Source organism: Aristolochia californica, unplaced genomic scaffold (assembly GCF_029961685.1).
Source record: "Aristolochia californica isolate CCGP_79_NKW_82.1479 unplaced genomic scaffold, dmAriCali1.0.hap1 SCAF_16, whole genome shotgun sequence".
In the NCBI taxonomy this organism is placed as follows: Eukaryota; Viridiplantae; Streptophyta; class Magnoliopsida; order Piperales; family Aristolochiaceae; genus Aristolochia; species Aristolochia californica.
In genome coordinates, this window is record NW_027181837.1 from 5,051,893 (window position 1) to 5,069,613 (window position 17,721).

Sequence of the window (17,721 nt, forward strand, 5' to 3'; positions counted from 1 at the left end):
TTATGCTTTTAATAAGCTAATTTTAGACTTGAGGGTTTTACTTATCTGTTTGGTAGGTCAAATCCCAAGTATACCCCTTGTCTGAAACAGTTTCGACCTTGCATACATGATCATTTTATCTATCTTCCACAACAAGTGTCAAGGCCAACTTTGTTCATAGATAATCTTTAGCCCTGGAGTTCTGAGAGAAATTTGATCAAATGTGCAGTTTTGGCTTTTGTTACCATTTTGTATGTTTCCATATACTATTCTCTCTTTTGCTTCTAGAAGAAAGTCATAAAATGTTATGGAAAAAAAGTGTCTGGAGAAAATTCTGGAACACATCATTGTAATGTTTTATTTATTTATTTATCTTTGAGATATTCAGCATGCTTCTTGTAAAGGGATTAAAATATCTTTTTTACTTGTTGACAAAACAATGTTTGGCGGGCCCTTTAACTCAGTGACCACATCAGGGGAGTTTCCGGTGTGGGTTCCTGGGTTCATGTCTCACTAGGTAATGACATTAAAAAAATGAAACTATTTAATTTCTATAATTATTTGGGTCAAGGTTCCCGATGTAGCTTCAAAAGAAGAACATGCTAAGATTTTGACCCCAAACAGTGTCTTAGAAATTTGTCTTCAAACTCTTGAAAATTTTTAAAGTGGTTGCCCCAGCATACTTTAGTGTACACTGATGTATGCATATAATGCCCAACATATATCCTCTATGTTTGTAATGGTTCAATAGATCTCCTGTTTGGTTATTAGCTTTTTGATTTTTGTATCTTTTCTTTTTGATAGAGTTGAACCATCACATAAAAGGATGTTGGTGGAAGCCTTGCAAAATCTAAATGAAGTGGTATCAATTCTCATACTCGAATTGGTGACTGTATAATAATATTTCTTGCATCTGTTTTATCCATCTTGCTATTTTGAAATTGCTATCGATTTTCTAATATGTTGAATGATGAATGCATATTATATCCTTCAGGTTGCAATGACGGGTGATGGGGTCAATGATGCTCCTGCATTAAAGAAAGCAGATATAGGAATTGCCATGGGGTCAGGAACAGCAGTAGCAAAGGTACTTCGTCTTCATTGAAACTAGCTGTTTACTGGCTAAATGTCCATATTTATTTATTTACCTTTTCTGTTTAGCATATTGAAGCACTTGCATTTTTATCTTGCTGCAAATATCTTTTGTTGCTTGCTTCTACAAAACATTTACAATCTTGTGCAATATCCAGAGTGCATCAGACATGGTATTGGCTGATGACAACTTTGCTTCTATTGTTGCAGTAAGTTACCTTATTTTGTTTGATTATTTTATAGTTCTCAATCTCAGCATATCAGGATGTTGGTTTTGCTTCATTAAATTTTGTTTGGCAATTTTTTTTCATATTTCCTTATAAATTACTGCAAGTGTTAGTCATGATCTATCATACTACCTGACAGGCTGTCGAAGAAGGAAGGGCTATTTACAATAACACAAAGCAGTTCATTAGATACATGATCTCTTCAAATATTGGAGAGGTGGTTTGTATTTTTGTGGCAGCAGTGCTTGGAATGCCTGAAACCCTGATCCCTGTATGTTCTTTATGCTGAGTATTTTCGTTTTTATTTCTTGGGGAATTAAAGAGGTTACAAGATGCAAGATACAAGAAATGCAACAGAGCCATCTAAGAGAGACATTTAAGAAAATCAAAAGAAAAAGGAAAATTGTTAAAATTTGGACAAATAAGGCCCACCTACAGAAAGATATCGATTGGACAAACCATCTTTAGCTAGGGAGTTGGTTAAAGAGCTTATTCTTCTTTAAAAGTTCTTTTTGGTGGTTTTTGGACCAAAGTTGCACTGAGCTGGATGGCTTTGTTTCACATTGTGACAGAGCACATAATCATTGTTGTTCTGTATCTTAGTCAATGCATTGCAGCTTTGAGCACTTAAGTGCAAAGAAAGCACATTGCCCCATTTTAAGTATCATGTAGAACTTATTAGCATATCTTGATAAAATAGAGATTAAAAAAGAAATGCAGCTTGGTGCTCCATGCAGAATGATCCTCCTTGATGTCAATGGTCCTGTTTGTATGGGATTCTTGAGTTTGCTGATGGTTTGTTTGTAATTGGAGTTAATATTCCTAGAGCAGCAAATTATTTAACTGATTCTCTTGCTAAAGAGGGGGTTTACCTTCAATCCTTTATTGTTAGGGACACCCCCAGTCTGTAATTTTCCTTGCCTTCTGGCTAATGAAATTTCACTTCTCAAAAAAAATAAAAAAATTCCTTTCTTATTTCTTTTTTTTCTAATTTTAATAAAGAAGATCTTAAAACCGGAAAAACTCGCTCTCCTATTTTCTTTTCTATCCCAGTTTCTTTCAAACCAAACAAGAGAAGGTCCATTTGCCCCCCACTTATTTTCTTTTCTTTCCCCTTCCTGTCAAACCAAATTTGGCCATTGTTTTTTAGGCAACCATTACTCTTCCTTCCTCAAGACTTGTCGTTATTCTTGTTAGAGACAATCATAATATTAATTTGGGGAAGCAGTGACTTAAGTTATCAAGTTTGTTATCCTGAAGGGGTTAAGTTTAAAAGATCAGGTCCCTGAGAATGGCCTTGTCTGTATAGCTCCTAGTATTCAACACTTTAATGTTAAGAACTTTACTTTTGATATAATGAGGTTTGTTAGCAACATACTTTGTCATTTTTCAGGTTCAACTGCTATGGGTGAATTTGGTTACTGATGGATTGCCTGCAACTGCTATTGGTTTCAATAAGCCAGACTCAGACGTTATGATGACTAAACCTCGGAAGGTTTTATTCTTAGGATATGCTGATGCTACATTTCCTTTTCCTGTTTATTCTTCTAGTCTTTCTATAGGCTGTTGTTGTGAGGATGCTATGGTTTGTTTAACGAGGTATGTTTGGATTTTTGCCTAATGATTAGCAGTTGATACTTCTCAACAAACAATTCAGTTGCAGAAATTAAGGAGAAAATCTGATGAAAGGCTGTTTAAAACTGGTTGTGTAGTTGGGGGTAATGCTAATTAGAGACCTTAGTATGTGTAGATTGCTAGTGGTGAGTTTAACAAGGAATGCTAATTAGAGGCCTTAGTATCTTTAGAAAGAACAAACGTTGCCAAGTCAAAATAGACAACTTCCATTATTTAGTTTGAGATGACAACTGAAACTACATGTTTAGGGAGATTATCTGCTAGTGCATGTGCAGCATGCATAGCCTTTGCGGTACATTCTTGAACTATTAGGTGATCTGGATCCTTAACAATGTCAATAATAAACCACTGTAGTTCTAAAAGTCATCCCTATTGTGATTAAAAAACATTCAACCTTCCAAACAGATAATGATGATAGATGGAAGAATAACACCTTGCAGAAGTACCGAGTCATTTTCACGTTTTGATCACTTTCAGCATGAAATGCAGAGACATCAGCTCAATTTGTTACTGCAGTTTACTGATTACAATTTAAAATATCAAATATAATTGAGGAAGTGGAAGGTGTCTAGATATGTCAAGAAATCGTTAATTTCTCTTTAAATAAATAAAAATTGAAAGCACCAACATTCTCTGAATCCCATATGTTCAAGGACGTGATCGAGTCATCTCCTCTGCCCTCCTACTTGGTCTTCATCAATGGGATAGTCTGTGGATGTTTCAGAGGCACTCGTGGTATCCGTTAAGGGGACCCTCTCTCCCCCTCCTCTCTAATCTCATTTCCGAGTACCTCTCCTCTATGATCTACTCGGCCAAAACTGTTGGGTGGCTTGCTCCGGTGGCTGATCAGATGGACTTTGATTCCCCCTCCAATATGCTGATGACACTCTTTAGTGGTGGATCCTTTGAGCAGATCAAGCACATCAAAGCCCTTCTTGGGCTTTTTGAAGTAACTTCTCCGCTGAAAATTAATTGGTGCAAAAGTACTATCTCGTGCTTCCACTTAGATCTGGGTGTTCTCCAATTGATGGCTGGTCATCTTGGCTGTTCTACCGGTGCTTTCCCTGCCACCTATTTGTGTCTCCCCCTCTTTGTTTGCAGACCGCACAAGGCGCTTTGGGTTCCCATGATTGAGCAGATTGATTGTCGTTTAGCTGCCTAGAGTGGTTGGCTTCTCTCCAAAGTTGGCTGGTTCATCCTACTGAACTCATGCATTTCTGGTTTCCCGATTCATTTCCTCTCATTCCTCCCCTGCTTTGCAACCACATTGAGAGATGAAAAGCCGTTTCCTTTGGTGTGGGGCAGATGGTGGTTTCAATATCATCTGGTTGGCTGGAAAGACGTTTGCAAACCAAAGAGCTTGGGTGGTCTTAGTATTCGGCCTGTCAAGGACATGAATTTGGTGCTTCTTCTCAAATGCCTTACGAGATATAACTCCTTTCCAACAATTATTTGGAGAAACATGGTTGCTGCCAAGCTGTGCAACACCTCAACTTGGTGGACATCTAGCGAATCTCAACAGACTCTCCCCTTTGGTGCTGTTTATACACTCTCCTTCCTATCTTCCGTTCAGCAATCGGTCCCTTTGTTGGCAATGGTCAATACACTGACTTCTGGAATGATTTGTGGACTGGTCTGTGGCTGCTCCGTGATTCTTATCCTTCACTATTTGCCCTTTGCTGTTGCCCTTCTGTCTCGGTGGCGATTGTTGGAATCATGGTCAATGTTGGAATCTGCACCCTCAACGTGGTCTGTTTGACTTGGAGGCGCAAGATGCATGTGCTCTTCTTGCTGACCTTAGCAATCAAAATCAGGAACCATATTGATGATAGACTGCTTTGGCAACCCATTGACAATGGCACCTTCTCAGTTGCCTCTGCCTATCTCCACCTCTCGGGTTGGTCTGGAGGAGTTGAGCCGCACTCTACTGCTGTTTCTTGGCATCTATCTGCTCCCCCAAGGTCAGATTGTTTGTTTGGAGTGCCTTGCACAATAAGATCCTGACTCCCCCCCCCATCATCTCTTGCTCCTCTATAGTGTTGCTGATGAGAGTGCCACATCCTCCTCCATTGCACATTTGCTTGGAAAGTGTGGAGCCATCTTCTAGATTCGATTGGCATCTGTACTTGCTGAATGCTGCTCGAATCCTCTATCCCAAGGTTGGACAAGATTCTCCTTGTTGGCTTTGGACCGAACCTAACAACGGCCATTTCCGCTGCAAGTTCTTAGGTGTTGATGACGTCTCCAATCACATCTTTGGTCAGATCTCCACTTGGCTACACTCTTATGAGGAATTACTCAGCCTTGGTGGTCTTCCCCTTCGTGTTTGCTAGAGGACACTTGCCCAAATGTTCGGTTCTTCTCGCGGTCCTTCCTTGTAGGAATGGGAGCCCCCTCCCCTTGGGCTATTGAAGCTCAACTTTGATGGTGGTACTATGGGAAATCCCTGACCTGCTAGTTTTGTCAGAGGTTATTCTGACTGCTGATGGTACCACTTTGATCTCCTACTTTGGACCTATGGATACTTCTGATTCTACCTTTACCAAGCTCATGACCCTCCTCCAGGTCCTCATCATATTCTATGACCATTTATCTAGCCATCTCATTGTTGAAGTATGTGGTGATATCCTGGTGATCCTTCTCAGACTCCCATAGCAACACTGGACCATATTCTGGGAGATTAAAGACATCTTGATATACCCCAAAGCAAGAATAAAGATTTTCAAGCCAAAACAAACAAAAGAAGGAAGACGAACCTTTCCTTCCCTGCGGATATCGCCGAACCCGAACAGATTTCCGATGAATCCTAGTCCTTTGCGCATACAACCAACGCCAGAAAACGGAAATTCCATTGTCGAAATAAATGGAGAACTCGTCGAAAAATCGTAGCTGATAACCCTGGTATTCGAGAGACCAGTACTCTCCCTGAGTCGCGCTCCTCTATATACTCAAACGACGATCCCCCTTCTCCCTTCGCCCCCCCCCCTAAGTTCACTCCCGAAAACACTTAACATTATTAAATTCCCAAAATACCTTGACCCATTAATTAAATTCCCAAAATTCCCTTGACCCATTAATCACCCTCTAATTTGAGGTCTATCATTACCCCCCGCCCAAACTTTCACCTTCTTCTCAAGGTGAAAAACAGGAAACTGGAACCTCATTGCCTCAAAATCCTCCCAAGTGGCTTAAACTCCGGGTGGTCCTTCTATTGCACCAAAGACTCCAACTGCTACTGCCCTGTCTTCTTTTTTTTTTTTATCTGCGTATAGTTAGAATGGTAGCAGGTTGTGACGTTGCCACTGTTGTACTGCCCAAATTTACAAGAACCCCATGTCCCTCTGGCTGGATAGTTTGCATCATCACCTTGAGTGAAACCAAAGTTCTGTGCAAGGAGGGATCTCCCTGTAACACGACCGTCTCATTACCCAATCGAAACATCATAACAAGTGTTTTCCAATTCGTATATGTTCCGCCTAAGGTCGCCAATCACTGTACACCTAAAATCACATCGATGCTTCGCAATTCCAAAGGCAAAAAATCCTCTACGATCTCTATGCCTTGAAGAGTTAATCAAACCCCCTTACAAATGCCTTCCCTGGGAAGTGCCTCACATGTACCCAATTGAACGCCATACTTTACTGTTGGGGATAAAGGCAGGTGCAGTTTGTTTACCACTGTAGTGGAAATAAAATTATGAGTTGCTCCACCATCAATGTGGACGACGACTGGTTGCTCTCCGATGGTTCCCGCAATCTTGATAGTCTTCGGAAGTGTTAATCCAACTACCAAGTTCAACGACACCTCCACTATGTGAGCATCCGCTCTATCCACTTCGGCCTGTTGTTCACACTTGCCATCATCGCCATCCTCCATAACTTCGTTGTCCAGCTCTTGTAAAATCATCACCTGTAGATTCTTGTTTTGACATCTATGCCCAGCTGAGAATTTTTCATAACAACGGTAGCACAAACCCCGCTCTCGCCGGTATTGGATTTCGGTTTCCGTGAGTTTCCTGAATGACGTCCTCTTCTCCATCCCATGTTTCGTCGTTTCTGCCATGGACATGGTACTCCCATTACTCCCAACTATGGTCCCCGCTGGGTTTGGAGTCCGCTGCCCAAACCGAGTCTGCTGAATAACTTTATTTGTTTCTTCCAACTTTTGGGCCAACTCCATGGTCTTTCCCAACCCATTGGGCTCCAACACCCTCACCTCGGCCCAAATTTTTGTCTTAAGTCCATTAACAAAGTTGGACTCCAACACCTTTTCTGGAATATCGTCCAACGTGGAAGCCAAATCCTCAAATCGCCTTCTGTAATTTCTCACGGTGGTCTCCTGCTGCAACGCCAAAAATTTCTCATAAGGAGAGCCGTCTTCAGAACTTCGGAACCTTTTTAGCAATAAGGACTGAAATTCTTCCCAGTTCATGATCTCCCTCTTGTTATTTTCATACTTGAACCATTTTAATGCCTCCCCTTCCAGACATACTACGACGGCTTCCAGTTTTTCACCGTGAGATACCCGGTTAAGCGAAAAATATCGTTCAACTCTGTAAATCCAGTCATCGGTTTTTTCTCTTAAAAAACTGACAACTCTAACTTTCTGGGTCGCACTTCATATCGGCTCTGCCGATTCCGATCAACCTCGTCACCATCTCTTCCATGTCCGATACCTCTTTGGATCGAGTTATCGCCCACTGCCGAGTCCAGCCCCTGTCTCGCCGTCCTACTTTGCGCATTTAGATTTCGGTTAAGCTCCTCTTGGGTACACAGGAGTTGCTCAACACGCCCTATCAGCATCGTCAACCCTTGTTCCATGGCCGGAATCTTCCGAACCTCTTCCTTCATCGAACTCACCTCCTCCCTTACGGAACTCACGATTCCTTCCACCGATTCCACCTTGGACTCCATTCTGGTAGTCGCTGTGAATTTTTTTTTTTTTTTATTCTTCTTCTTCTTCTCTACCAATCGCCGAAGTCAAAAATCACCGTCGACTCCCGGTAGAATACGCTTCGATCCCTACTGCCGAAAACGTACAGAAACCATCTTCTAGCCGACAACGCACCGGAAAATCTCTGATATACTTCCGATTTAGTCAGACAATGCCTTGAATGCGACTGAAATTGAAACAACGAAAACTTCTTTTAACTGCCGAACTCCAGATGCGAACCCAACCTCGCCCTGATACCAAATGATATACCCCAAAGCAGGAATAAAGATTTTCAAGCCAAAACAAACAAAAGAAGGAAGACGAGAACCTTTCCTTCCTTGCGGATATCACCGACCCCGAACAGAAATACCTCCGATGAATCCCAGTCCTTTGCGCATACAACCATTGCCAGAAAACGGAAACTCCACTGTCAAAATAAATGGAGAACTCACTGGAAAATTGTAGCCGATAACCCTGGTATTCGAGAGACTAGTACTCTCCCTGAGCCGCGCTCCTCTGAATACTCAAACGACGATCCCCCTTCCCCCTTCGTCCCCCCCTAAGTTCCCTCCCGAAAACACTTAACATTATTAAATTCCCAAAATACCCCTGACCCATTAATTAAATTCCAAAAATGCCCCTGACCCATTAATCACCCTCTAATTTGGGGTCTATCACATCTCTAGCTTTTTTACTTGTTTTTGGACTTCTGTTCAAAGGTCAGCCAACTCTGTGGCTGATTCTCTTGCTAAGAATGGGGTTTCCTTACAATCCCTTATTGTAACAGGACTGCTCCCCCTAATTGTGTTTGGCTTCTTTAGCAATAAAAAAGATCATCAGTTTCAAAAAAATAAAAAAACTCAGGATTGTTTCTTTCATATTTGTCTATCCTGAAAGTTTCTAACAAGTTTACTTTATCAACTATTGTGTTATGTCGTCTTTGTTAAATGCTTCTTCAAAATTGTTGAACAGCAGGGGAGGATAAAGGATCCCCTTGACAGTGTCCCTCTGTGCTCTTGAAAAGCTCTTTGCTGCCCAGATGCTAAAGAAAGACAGCTGTTTATTTATATTTTTATTTTTTGAAAAGCATGATTTCATTAAAGGCCAAAGGCCAAACAGTGAGCTACATAGAGGGGTAGATTATAACAATGAGAGATTGCTGATCTACTCCTCCTTTGGCAAGTTTGTTAGCCAAACCATGTGCACTTCCGTGAACAATGAAAGATAGCTGTTTATCCACTTCCTCCACCGAAGTCAATCTGTCTTATTACGTAAAAAGGATCTAAGAAGGAGCAATTTGACAAATTGTGCCAAATACAAGTAGTTGGTAACCCCTATTAAAGATTATTAGTATTCCTTGAAAGTTCATTTTGGAGCTAAAGCTATAATAAAATAGAGAAAATTAGTTGAGGGACAAGATTAGAATATGGGCTATCCAGGCACTGCTGTTTCAATTTAAAATTTCTGGTTTTCTCATTCAAAGAGTTTATATGACTTTACAAATGGTATTTTGCAGGTAGGAGTAGCTAGCAGAATTGAAAAAAAACACTTAAAACTATTCTTAGGTTAAAAAAAAAGAGAAACAAAATATGATAGCTGCCACAACAACTTAACAACAATTAAAGGTAACTGCTATTTATAGACGTAATCACTTGAGACTTGCCAACAGTACTCAACTACTAAAAATAAAGAAGACATACCCAACTAAAGAAACATCTTATATAAACTAAGAAAAATAGCTCCTGACTACTCCAAAACAGAGAAATGTAAAAGTAATCATTTTCAAAGAACAGAAGAATACTAACAATAGACTGCTGTATTTCAGATTTCTTCTTTCATGATCCTCTTCCTTCTTTCATATACTCTCAGTTGTTTCTCACCTGAGCCATAAACTACTTCGCTGGGTATTCAGATTATGAATGGCCAAGATCGTAAACAAAAGCATGATGGGTTCAGATAAGCAAGAATATTGAATTTGGATGAGAGGAAGAATTCTTAATTTTTGGATATAATATAGATCCTTTGTTGGTTTTTGATTGGATCTAGGTCTATCCCAGATTGACTAGCTGAAGTTAAGAGGCTTTTACCCAATTAATAACTAAGTGACTTCATTAACCTGCGGGGGATTGTTCACACTAACTGCTACGAGATCTAATTGTAGTTTTGATACATAAATGATCTATGACTTTAAGTTCTTAGTGAGGAATAAAGATGAAATAATTATTTTACTAAAACTTAAGTTAGCTCTGATATACTAAATTAATTGACAGAGCAATCTTTTTCTGATTCGAGCAAAATAGTATGTTCTAAGCAAACGATCCAATCTATTGTGCTCTTATTGGCATATTTTTTGAACTGTTCAGACCACTGAAGCTGTAGTGAGTGGATGGCTTTTTTTCAGATACCTGGTTGTTGGAGGTGAGATTAATGGCAAGCTATCTTTACATTTTTCATCTCTATTTTTTCTCTTTTCGTTTCACACAAAAATGATCTTCCCTTTTAAAATTCCATACCTATTTGATCTTTTACAGCATATGTTGGCCTTGCTACTATTGCTGGATTCATTTGGTGGTTTGTGTATTCTGATAGTGGTCCAAGACTGCCTTATTTTGAATTGGTGAGATTATCTTATTATCGGATTCACTCTACCTAGAACTGCAGTGGGGAATAGTTTTTTCTTGTTAACCATCTCACTTTTCTATATTTTTGTTTCAATTTAGTAAGAGTGCAAAAGACTTTAAAAAATTGTTGGAAATGCTTTGTATTTTCTTTGAATGTTACCCTGAGCAAATGCATTTCATGCTATCAATGTTTTGTGAAAACAAAGTGCTAGAAGTCAGAAGAATCGCTAGAAAGAAGCAGAAGAACTGTCCTATCTCTGTTTTTTTTTTTTTTTTTTTTTGAAAAATGGCTATGTTCCATTTATAAGAAAATGAAAATTGAAGAAAAAGGAGGCGCCTTCTCTGTTTTAATCACAATAAAAAATTTAAATATGCAATTTAAAGGACTAAAGTTTTCTTCAATACACCTCTCGGGTCTTCACCCTGTTGTTTGGCTGTCTAATTACCTTGTTAGTAATATGGTGGAGCAACTTCTTTGTCTATTTGGCCATGGAAAGAATGGGTCTCTCAACAAGTTGAGCAGAAAATGCAGGGGAAGGAAGTAATGTTGTTGTGTAGACAGTAATGAAGAGCAGTGAGGACTGCCCTGCATTGGTGATTGTTACTAGAAATGAACTTAAAAGGGCCAGCTATTTAAATACTGTGCTAAGGTCGCCCACTAAGTCTGAAAAAAGGCAAAGAAAGAAGTAGAAGCTGACCTTGAGGAGGTGGCGACTGAATTAGATGTTTTCCCTATTGTAAATTTAGCCAAAAGGGAGGTGCTGGGTGTCTGCTTCCGTCCTTACGAACAACTTTTTATGTACTCACTGTGACTTCTCAGGCCGAATAGATTATTCCTGGACGATCAAATCTTAAAGATATGTTTGTAGAGGCTTTAAGTTTCTTTCGTTGAACTTTGCTAGAAACACTAATTGCTCTTTTTTTAATTTTCAATTTCAGGTTAATTTCGATACTTGTTCAACTAGACAGACAACATATCCATGCAGTATTTTTGATGATCGGCACCCATCAACTGTTGCAATGACTGTTCTTGTGGTTGTTGAAATGTTCAATGCCCTAAATAACCTCAGTGAAAATCAATCTCTTCTGTAAGTTGTGTTTCTTCGAAACCCTTTTCTTTTTCTGTATTGTACTTCAATAATGCACTGTTATATAGAGAGGTACTAGATACCAGTAAAAGTAGTTATAAAGCAGCCATTGTGGAAATAGTAAATCTTTTTCTCATCAAGTTATTAAAACAAGAAAATAATTCTAACAATTTTCTAGTGGTATGTTTTGTTATGTACTGATACGGGGAGGTTAATCTAGCAATTTCATTGTCATTTGAACTAACTAAATGTTCAACCTGTCTTGTTCTCAGTAAAATACGACCATGGAGTAATTTATGGCTCCTTGCTGCCATTGTCTTTACAATGTTCTTTCACATGCTTATCTTGTATGTGAAACCCTTATCTGTTCTTTTCTCTGTAAGTTTCTTTCTTGGGATTGGTATTCTCATATAGCTTTGATGTTGTCTTTTAACATTTTAAATTTTGTCTTATTTATTGTTTTCCATAGTACTTGTGGGCAACATATCGTGTTGAAAATTTATATATTTATTGCAGGTGACCCCATTATCAAAGCAGGACTGGGCTGTTATCCTGTATCTTTCTTTTCCAGTGAGTAATTTTGTCCTGCGCATCTGACAGTCTTTGAGTAGGTGGATCCGGCTGAATCAGTAGGGACTAGATCATGATATATAGTGGTACCAATCATAAGTTAATTGTCAATTTCTGAATGAAAGACATTGCATGTAACTTGATCAAGAGCAGATATATTGTTCTTAAAAACAGGAGCAGATATATTACTTTCAATTATATTTGGATTTAAAATAGTGTCTTAAATCACATTTGGTTTTGAACTTTAGATAATTCAGTTTTATTCTGTCTTTTTAGACTCAAAATTTGGACTTTTCCCCCTGTTTGTCTTGTTCCTTTATTGACAACTTTCAGGGCTTTTTAGAACGTGACAAAAACGTTAACATGAGACTTTGCAAAAAGGAACTTCACTTTATTAGTAAACCTTAGTAACAAAATATAAGTTACCCTCTGGTAGAAGCAAATACTGCTAATGTATTACCTTAAATACTCAGAACTTAATTGGTTAATAAATGGTTCTTTTTTTTCATGTTCTTCATCAGTGAGTGAGCAAACCTTGTTCTTATTTTACTTCAACTCATATATACTCGTTAATCAGGACAAATCTTCTTACTGTTTCAGTCTATTGTAGATTTTATAAGTTTTTATGGTCATCATAGGAGCATATATTATTGACAATGTAATTTTGTTGCTCATTCTTGCTTATACCTACCCCATGAGTATAGGTTGTATTATAAATTTCAGTAGACAGTGAATCTTCATTCTAGGGTTTCTTCTTATATTCTTTTATCTTGTATTGAAGTTTAACTTGAACGAGTGTCATTTCAGTTTGTGCCTAAAAGTGACTAATGAATGCTTTTGTCAGGTAATAATTATTGATGAAGTACTGAAGTTCTTCTCAAGAAATTCAAGAGGTAATTTTCTATTTAAAAATTAGAATCCATGCTTATTTGCTTCATAGCACATTTTTTGTGATAAAACGTTAATGGTATCCTGACAGCTGAGATTCACTTTTTCTCGTCCTTCAACTTTTTTTAATCTATTTGCTGCATCTCCAATTTGATTCATATGTCTTTTACTTTCCAAAAAAAAAAAAATTGTATTTTTTAGGCTAATATGTTGTGCGATGTTAGTTACAGACTGATATGCTCTGGACAGCTATGTCAAGGGATAAAATCAGATTCTTATGTGAAATATGATAATTTGTTTCTGGCATGGCACAGATTCCAGATATAGTAAACATTCATCTGCTTATCCTCAGTAGGAAAAACCAGTAAATACAGAAGAATTAAATGTTGACCTCTGGCTGTAGTAGTTAAAGTTCCATAGAGTTTACACGTTTTGAGAATTTTGGAAATTCTGTTTTTAGGATATTGTCTAGCATGGAACTTAAGTTCCTTCTCTTTGCTCGTGTTTGAGAATTTAGAATTTCTGTTGTTAAGATAATATCCAGCATGGAACCATTGGTAGAACATTGCTTTTCTCAAAATAATACTTCATTACTGCTTCTAAGTTAAACGAAGTACTCACGCTTTTACAGGTAGAAGATTCAATTTAAGATTATGGAGAGCTGATTTGCTTCCGAAAAGAGAATCGCGTGATAAGTAAAAGTGATTCTCCTGTTAAAGTCAACTGAATAAGTATCGTAATCGTATGATGAAAGTGGTGGCGGAGGCCTGTTACCCAACTGGCAGAGATGCAGAAGGCAGAACGGATCTTCAAGAGGAGCTGTTTATCGTTGCAGTAAAATACACTGGCTTGTGAAGGTTCACCATTTTGTTTGTTCTATGAATACAGGAAAAAACAGGAAGAGCCACGAGATACGTTTCGGGAAGAAAGTCCCAGTTTCGAATAATTCAGGGAGCTCCATTATGAGGGATGATTAAATAAATAGCCTCTTACAGATTTTTATTTTTACTTTTTTATTTTTGGGGAACTGTTGGGGTAGGTACCGTGCAGGGTTGACATTGTTTGTGATTACAGCAGCTAGAATTGCCGCAGAAGAAGCGTCTGATCATTCGGTAGTTTGGGAGTGGAAGACATCAACTCATGTTAGGATAATTGGTTGAAGGTTTCTGAATCCATATGTATGAATGATAACATCGATTTGATTCCATGCGTACCCAAATAAATGTAGGAAATAGGTTCATTTTGGCAGTAAATTACATCCAAACAACATATAACATCTGCTTTTCCTGTCCCACATGATGTAATTTTTTCCTACTGAATGTCTAGATTTTTTAATAAACTTAAAAGCGTAAGAATGATAGTTTCATGTATGTTCTATTAGATCTCTTAAATAAACTTAAAAAGATTTAATATTTTCAAGTTTTCCTAAATGTTGTAATTACAAATTTGGCCGCTTGACGGTGTATATGATGTATACATACAGATTTTAAATATTCTCTTTGTTGTAATAGAAATTGTAATAAGAACTTAGATTATTTTAAATTAAAAAATCAGGTGATGTATCAACACAAATTGATATATTGAGAAGCCAACGAGGACAAAGAGAAAAAAAGCCTCATAAATATTTCTATCGCGTTTTTAAATTGGCTAAAAAAAGTTCATTATGATTGAAACTAGGAACTTGAACAAAAATGTTTCAACCAGTACACAGAAGCAACCCAGGAGCAGAAACACAATATCCAATAGGATCCCAGTGTCCCAGACTTTACAGCCTCCTTCCTCTTCTTCCACCCTTTCTGCGGGTGCTGTCAGTCGGAATTGGTGTCACATCCTCTGAAGCAAATGAAGAGAAGAAAACAAGGCAGTACCCAAAAATTAGCTGGTTCAAAATCATGACAAGACTTCCAAAAAGGGAAATTCATTATCCAGCAAGATGTCATTGAAGTGCAACATACCGATGCGTCCAATTCTCATTCCTGAGCGAGCCAAAGCCCTAAGAGCAGATTGGGCACCAGGACCAGGGGTCTTTGTCTTGTTCCCGCCAGTAGCCCTGAGCTTTATATGCAGGGCTGTAATTCCAAGTTCCTAGGAGCAATTAGTGTAGATTAGCTATGAAAGATACAGAGAATGCAGAGAGTGACTTCTTATTAGTTAGCATATTAGTTACTGGAATAAAGTGTCAAGCAAATTCTGCATTTCCAGCAAGTTACATAGCAAATTAAAACAATTTAACGAAGAATGAGTTTTAATTCAAAAACAACTTCTTGCAGGAATAAACAGAGGTTATTCACAGCATCCCTTTATGCCTATTTTCCCTAGTGTTTAGCATCCTAATGAAGTGAATATCATATTACATATAAAAAAGACACTAGAAATAGGCCAACCTTGCATCGCTGTGCAACATCTTGAGCTGCAAGCATAGCTGCATATGGTGACGACTCATCTCTGTCTGCTTTCACCTTCATGCCACCTGTTCAGGACATAAAACAAACAGGAGACTAGAAAAATGTAACCACACAAGTTCTGTGCCCAATTTAATAGAAAAAAAGGCTGTATTGCACATAAAGAATGATGGGGCAGTGAAAATGGACAAGTGCATCATATAATATAAGACTGTTGTACAAATTTTGTTCACTCTCAGAGTCCAAGTATGGAACTGGCATAACCTTAAACTCTTGTCAAGATATAGTAAGCCCTTTACTTGCAATGTTACAATGGAGGCATAAAAAAACTCAGTCCGACATTCAAACCTAGGAAAGACTCTTACCAGTAATGCGAACCAATGTTTCTCGTCCGGACAAGTCGGTCACATGCTTCAAAGATTAATAGGAAAAACATAAATGGAAAAATTAAACATAAAGACAATCAAAACACCAAAAAGACATAAATACTTACAATAAATGTGTCGTTAAATGATGCAAAAATATGTGCAACACAAAACACATGCTCCCCCTCTCTAACAGTGGGTCCCAGTGTAACATTTTCCTCCTTGGGTTCCCTGGTCTTTTTTCTTCCTGACTTCAAATGTACACACCACATATGCCAACAGAAGATTAAAACATGAAATAAATGTCTACCTGAAATTAACTTAAAAAAGTAGTATCTGTTCCAGTCGAATCTCTACACAGTGATTCAAACAAGAAGATTAGGTTACTGGTTTTGAACTCAAAATTTATTAATATCAATAAGGTATCACAGGTCCAGACTAGTTAGTCTACCATCTATAAGGAACAAAAAGAGTATGATACAAATCAGTGCATCGTTTGTGACGACAACCTAGGTTGTGAGTCTTCCACAGTGTTCACAAGATGATTAGTGGCATTAAAAAAGGAACTTCTACAATTGACTCAACTGATCCTCTAAAATGCACAAATATGCATTCAAATCACTTAATTAACTTCACGAATCCTTCACAGTGAGTATTAAGTTCAGCCCCATAGCAGAACACATCTAATACAGAACAAGAAGAACCAGTGAAAGGGGGATGAAACCATTGGGTTAGGCACCCCCTTCCTGAAAATACACATTGAATCACTAAAAACACCATCCTTGCCTATAATGCAGACTTTACGGTCAAGTACAGCACGAAATCCGCAGAATGGGTGCTCAAAAAGAAATTCAATACAAATAAAAAAGCAAGAAAAACGGGCAGCGGAGGAAATTAGTACTTAATAAAATTGAGCGAGCAAAACGATAGCAAAAGTGAAACACAAAAAGGAGAAGTGATATCGAAAGTTTTTTCTTCAAACATTAATTAATCTTGTAACCAATTTGATCGATGCATCGGCAAAAATAGAATGCGATTTAGTAGTTTAATAATAAAAAAAAAAAAACAAAACAGAATTAAAAAAAGAAAAGCACAAATAAAAGGAAACGACGGGTTTCGAAATTCACTCACCATGATGGAGCGGATGTTAAACAATCAATGGCCTCAAAACTTCAATAGACCAATGTCCTTCCCCAGTCTCACAGAACACACCAACGGGCTGAAACGATCAACCCTAGCTCAAACTTCATATTTTATACGAGAGGGGTAGAAATCTCTATTGACTAAAATATCCTCACAACTCTTCCAAATTGTGAACAAATTCAAGACATTTATACTTTACAATTCCGGTAATATTCATCAAATGAAGGCTTTTCTAGTCATTCAAAAAGTAAACTTAAAAGCTCGATTCAACGGTTACTCTATTAAAGTTCTAACTAAGGGTGTGCCTAGTTGAGCCTGAACCCTGAACCTGCCTATATTCAAGCTGAGTTTGATTTAAATATTTTAAACTCGAACTCGACCCTAAAATTGTTATCAAGCTCGAGCCTAATAATTTTAACCGAGTTCGAGCTTAACTCAAACTTCAACATTCATTTAAAACTTTTCAAAAAATATATATCTCGAGTTCGTACTCCAACATACATTTAAAACTTTTCAAAAAATATATGTCAAATAAATTGTATATAAAATAATGTATACATTTTACATAAATTTGGGAATGACCTCTACTTAAAATTGGGCATAAGGGTGGCATCGAATCCAACTGAGTCCGAACCATGTTCAAGCTGAACTTGATTTAAATATTTTGAACTCGAGCTCGAGCTCAAGCCGACCCTAGCCTCAAGCCTAAAATTTTGATCGAACTCGAGCCTAATAATTTTAACCGAGTTCGAGTTCGAGCTTAACCTACATTTAATACT

General features: G+C 38.0%; 2 protein-coding genes across 3 annotated transcripts in view; one reads left to right on the forward strand and one right to left on the reverse strand.

Moving 5' to 3' along the window:
- LOC137952530 (calcium-transporting ATPase 3, endoplasmic reticulum-type) overlaps window positions 1–14,376 on the forward strand; it is a 54,747-nt gene extending 40,371 nt beyond the window's left edge. Inside the window, exons 23-34 of one of the 2 annotated variants that reach the window (XM_068799607.1) lie at window positions 784–841; window positions 974–1,066; window positions 1,230–1,280; window positions 1,438–1,569; window positions 2,692–2,793; window positions 10,229–10,283; window positions 10,397–10,482; window positions 11,426–11,574; window positions 11,847–11,952; window positions 12,091–12,144; window positions 12,989–13,037; window positions 13,664–14,376. In XM_068799607.1, coding sequence (XP_068655708.1) covers window positions 784–841; window positions 974–1,066; window positions 1,230–1,280; window positions 1,438–1,569; window positions 2,692–2,793; window positions 10,229–10,283; window positions 10,397–10,482; window positions 11,426–11,574; window positions 11,847–11,952; window positions 12,091–12,144; window positions 12,989–13,037; window positions 13,664–13,731 — 1,003 coding nt within the window. In that variant the 3' untranslated portion in view covers window positions 13,732–14,376. Of the gene's footprint in view, window positions 1–783; window positions 842–973; window positions 1,067–1,229; window positions 1,281–1,437; window positions 1,570–2,691; window positions 2,794–10,228; window positions 10,284–10,396; window positions 10,483–11,425; window positions 11,575–11,846; window positions 11,953–12,090; window positions 12,145–12,988; window positions 13,038–13,663 lie in introns of those variants that run through there. The other variant, XR_011112308.1, reaches the window with a different exon arrangement.
- A 260-nt stretch (window positions 14,377–14,636) lies between these two features.
- LOC137953319 (small ribosomal subunit protein uS11y-like) lies at window positions 14,637–17,012 on the reverse strand. Its single transcript, XM_068800660.1, has 6 exons — window positions 16,931–17,012; window positions 15,928–16,050; window positions 15,800–15,845; window positions 15,417–15,502; window positions 14,988–15,117; window positions 14,637–14,865 (listed from the first exon to the last, which is right to left on the reverse strand). Exons 1-6 carry the CDS (start codon window positions 16,931–16,933, stop codon window positions 14,798–14,800), a joined length of 456 nt encoding a protein of 151 aa, XP_068656761.1. The 5' UTR covers window positions 16,934–17,012; the 3' UTR covers window positions 14,637–14,797.
- Window positions 17,013–17,721: the final 709 nt, after the last annotated feature.

Coding starts and splice junctions, on each gene's coding strand:
- LOC137953319 (XM_068800660.1), bottom strand. Junction 15,503..15,799: donor AACATTGGTTCGCATTACTG/GTAAGAGTCTTT, acceptor TGTCCTGAACAG/GTGGCATGAAGGTGAAAGCA. Junction 14,866..14,987: donor AATGAGAATTGGACGCATCG/GTATGTTGCACT, acceptor CATTTGCTTCAG/AGGATGTGACACCAATTCCG.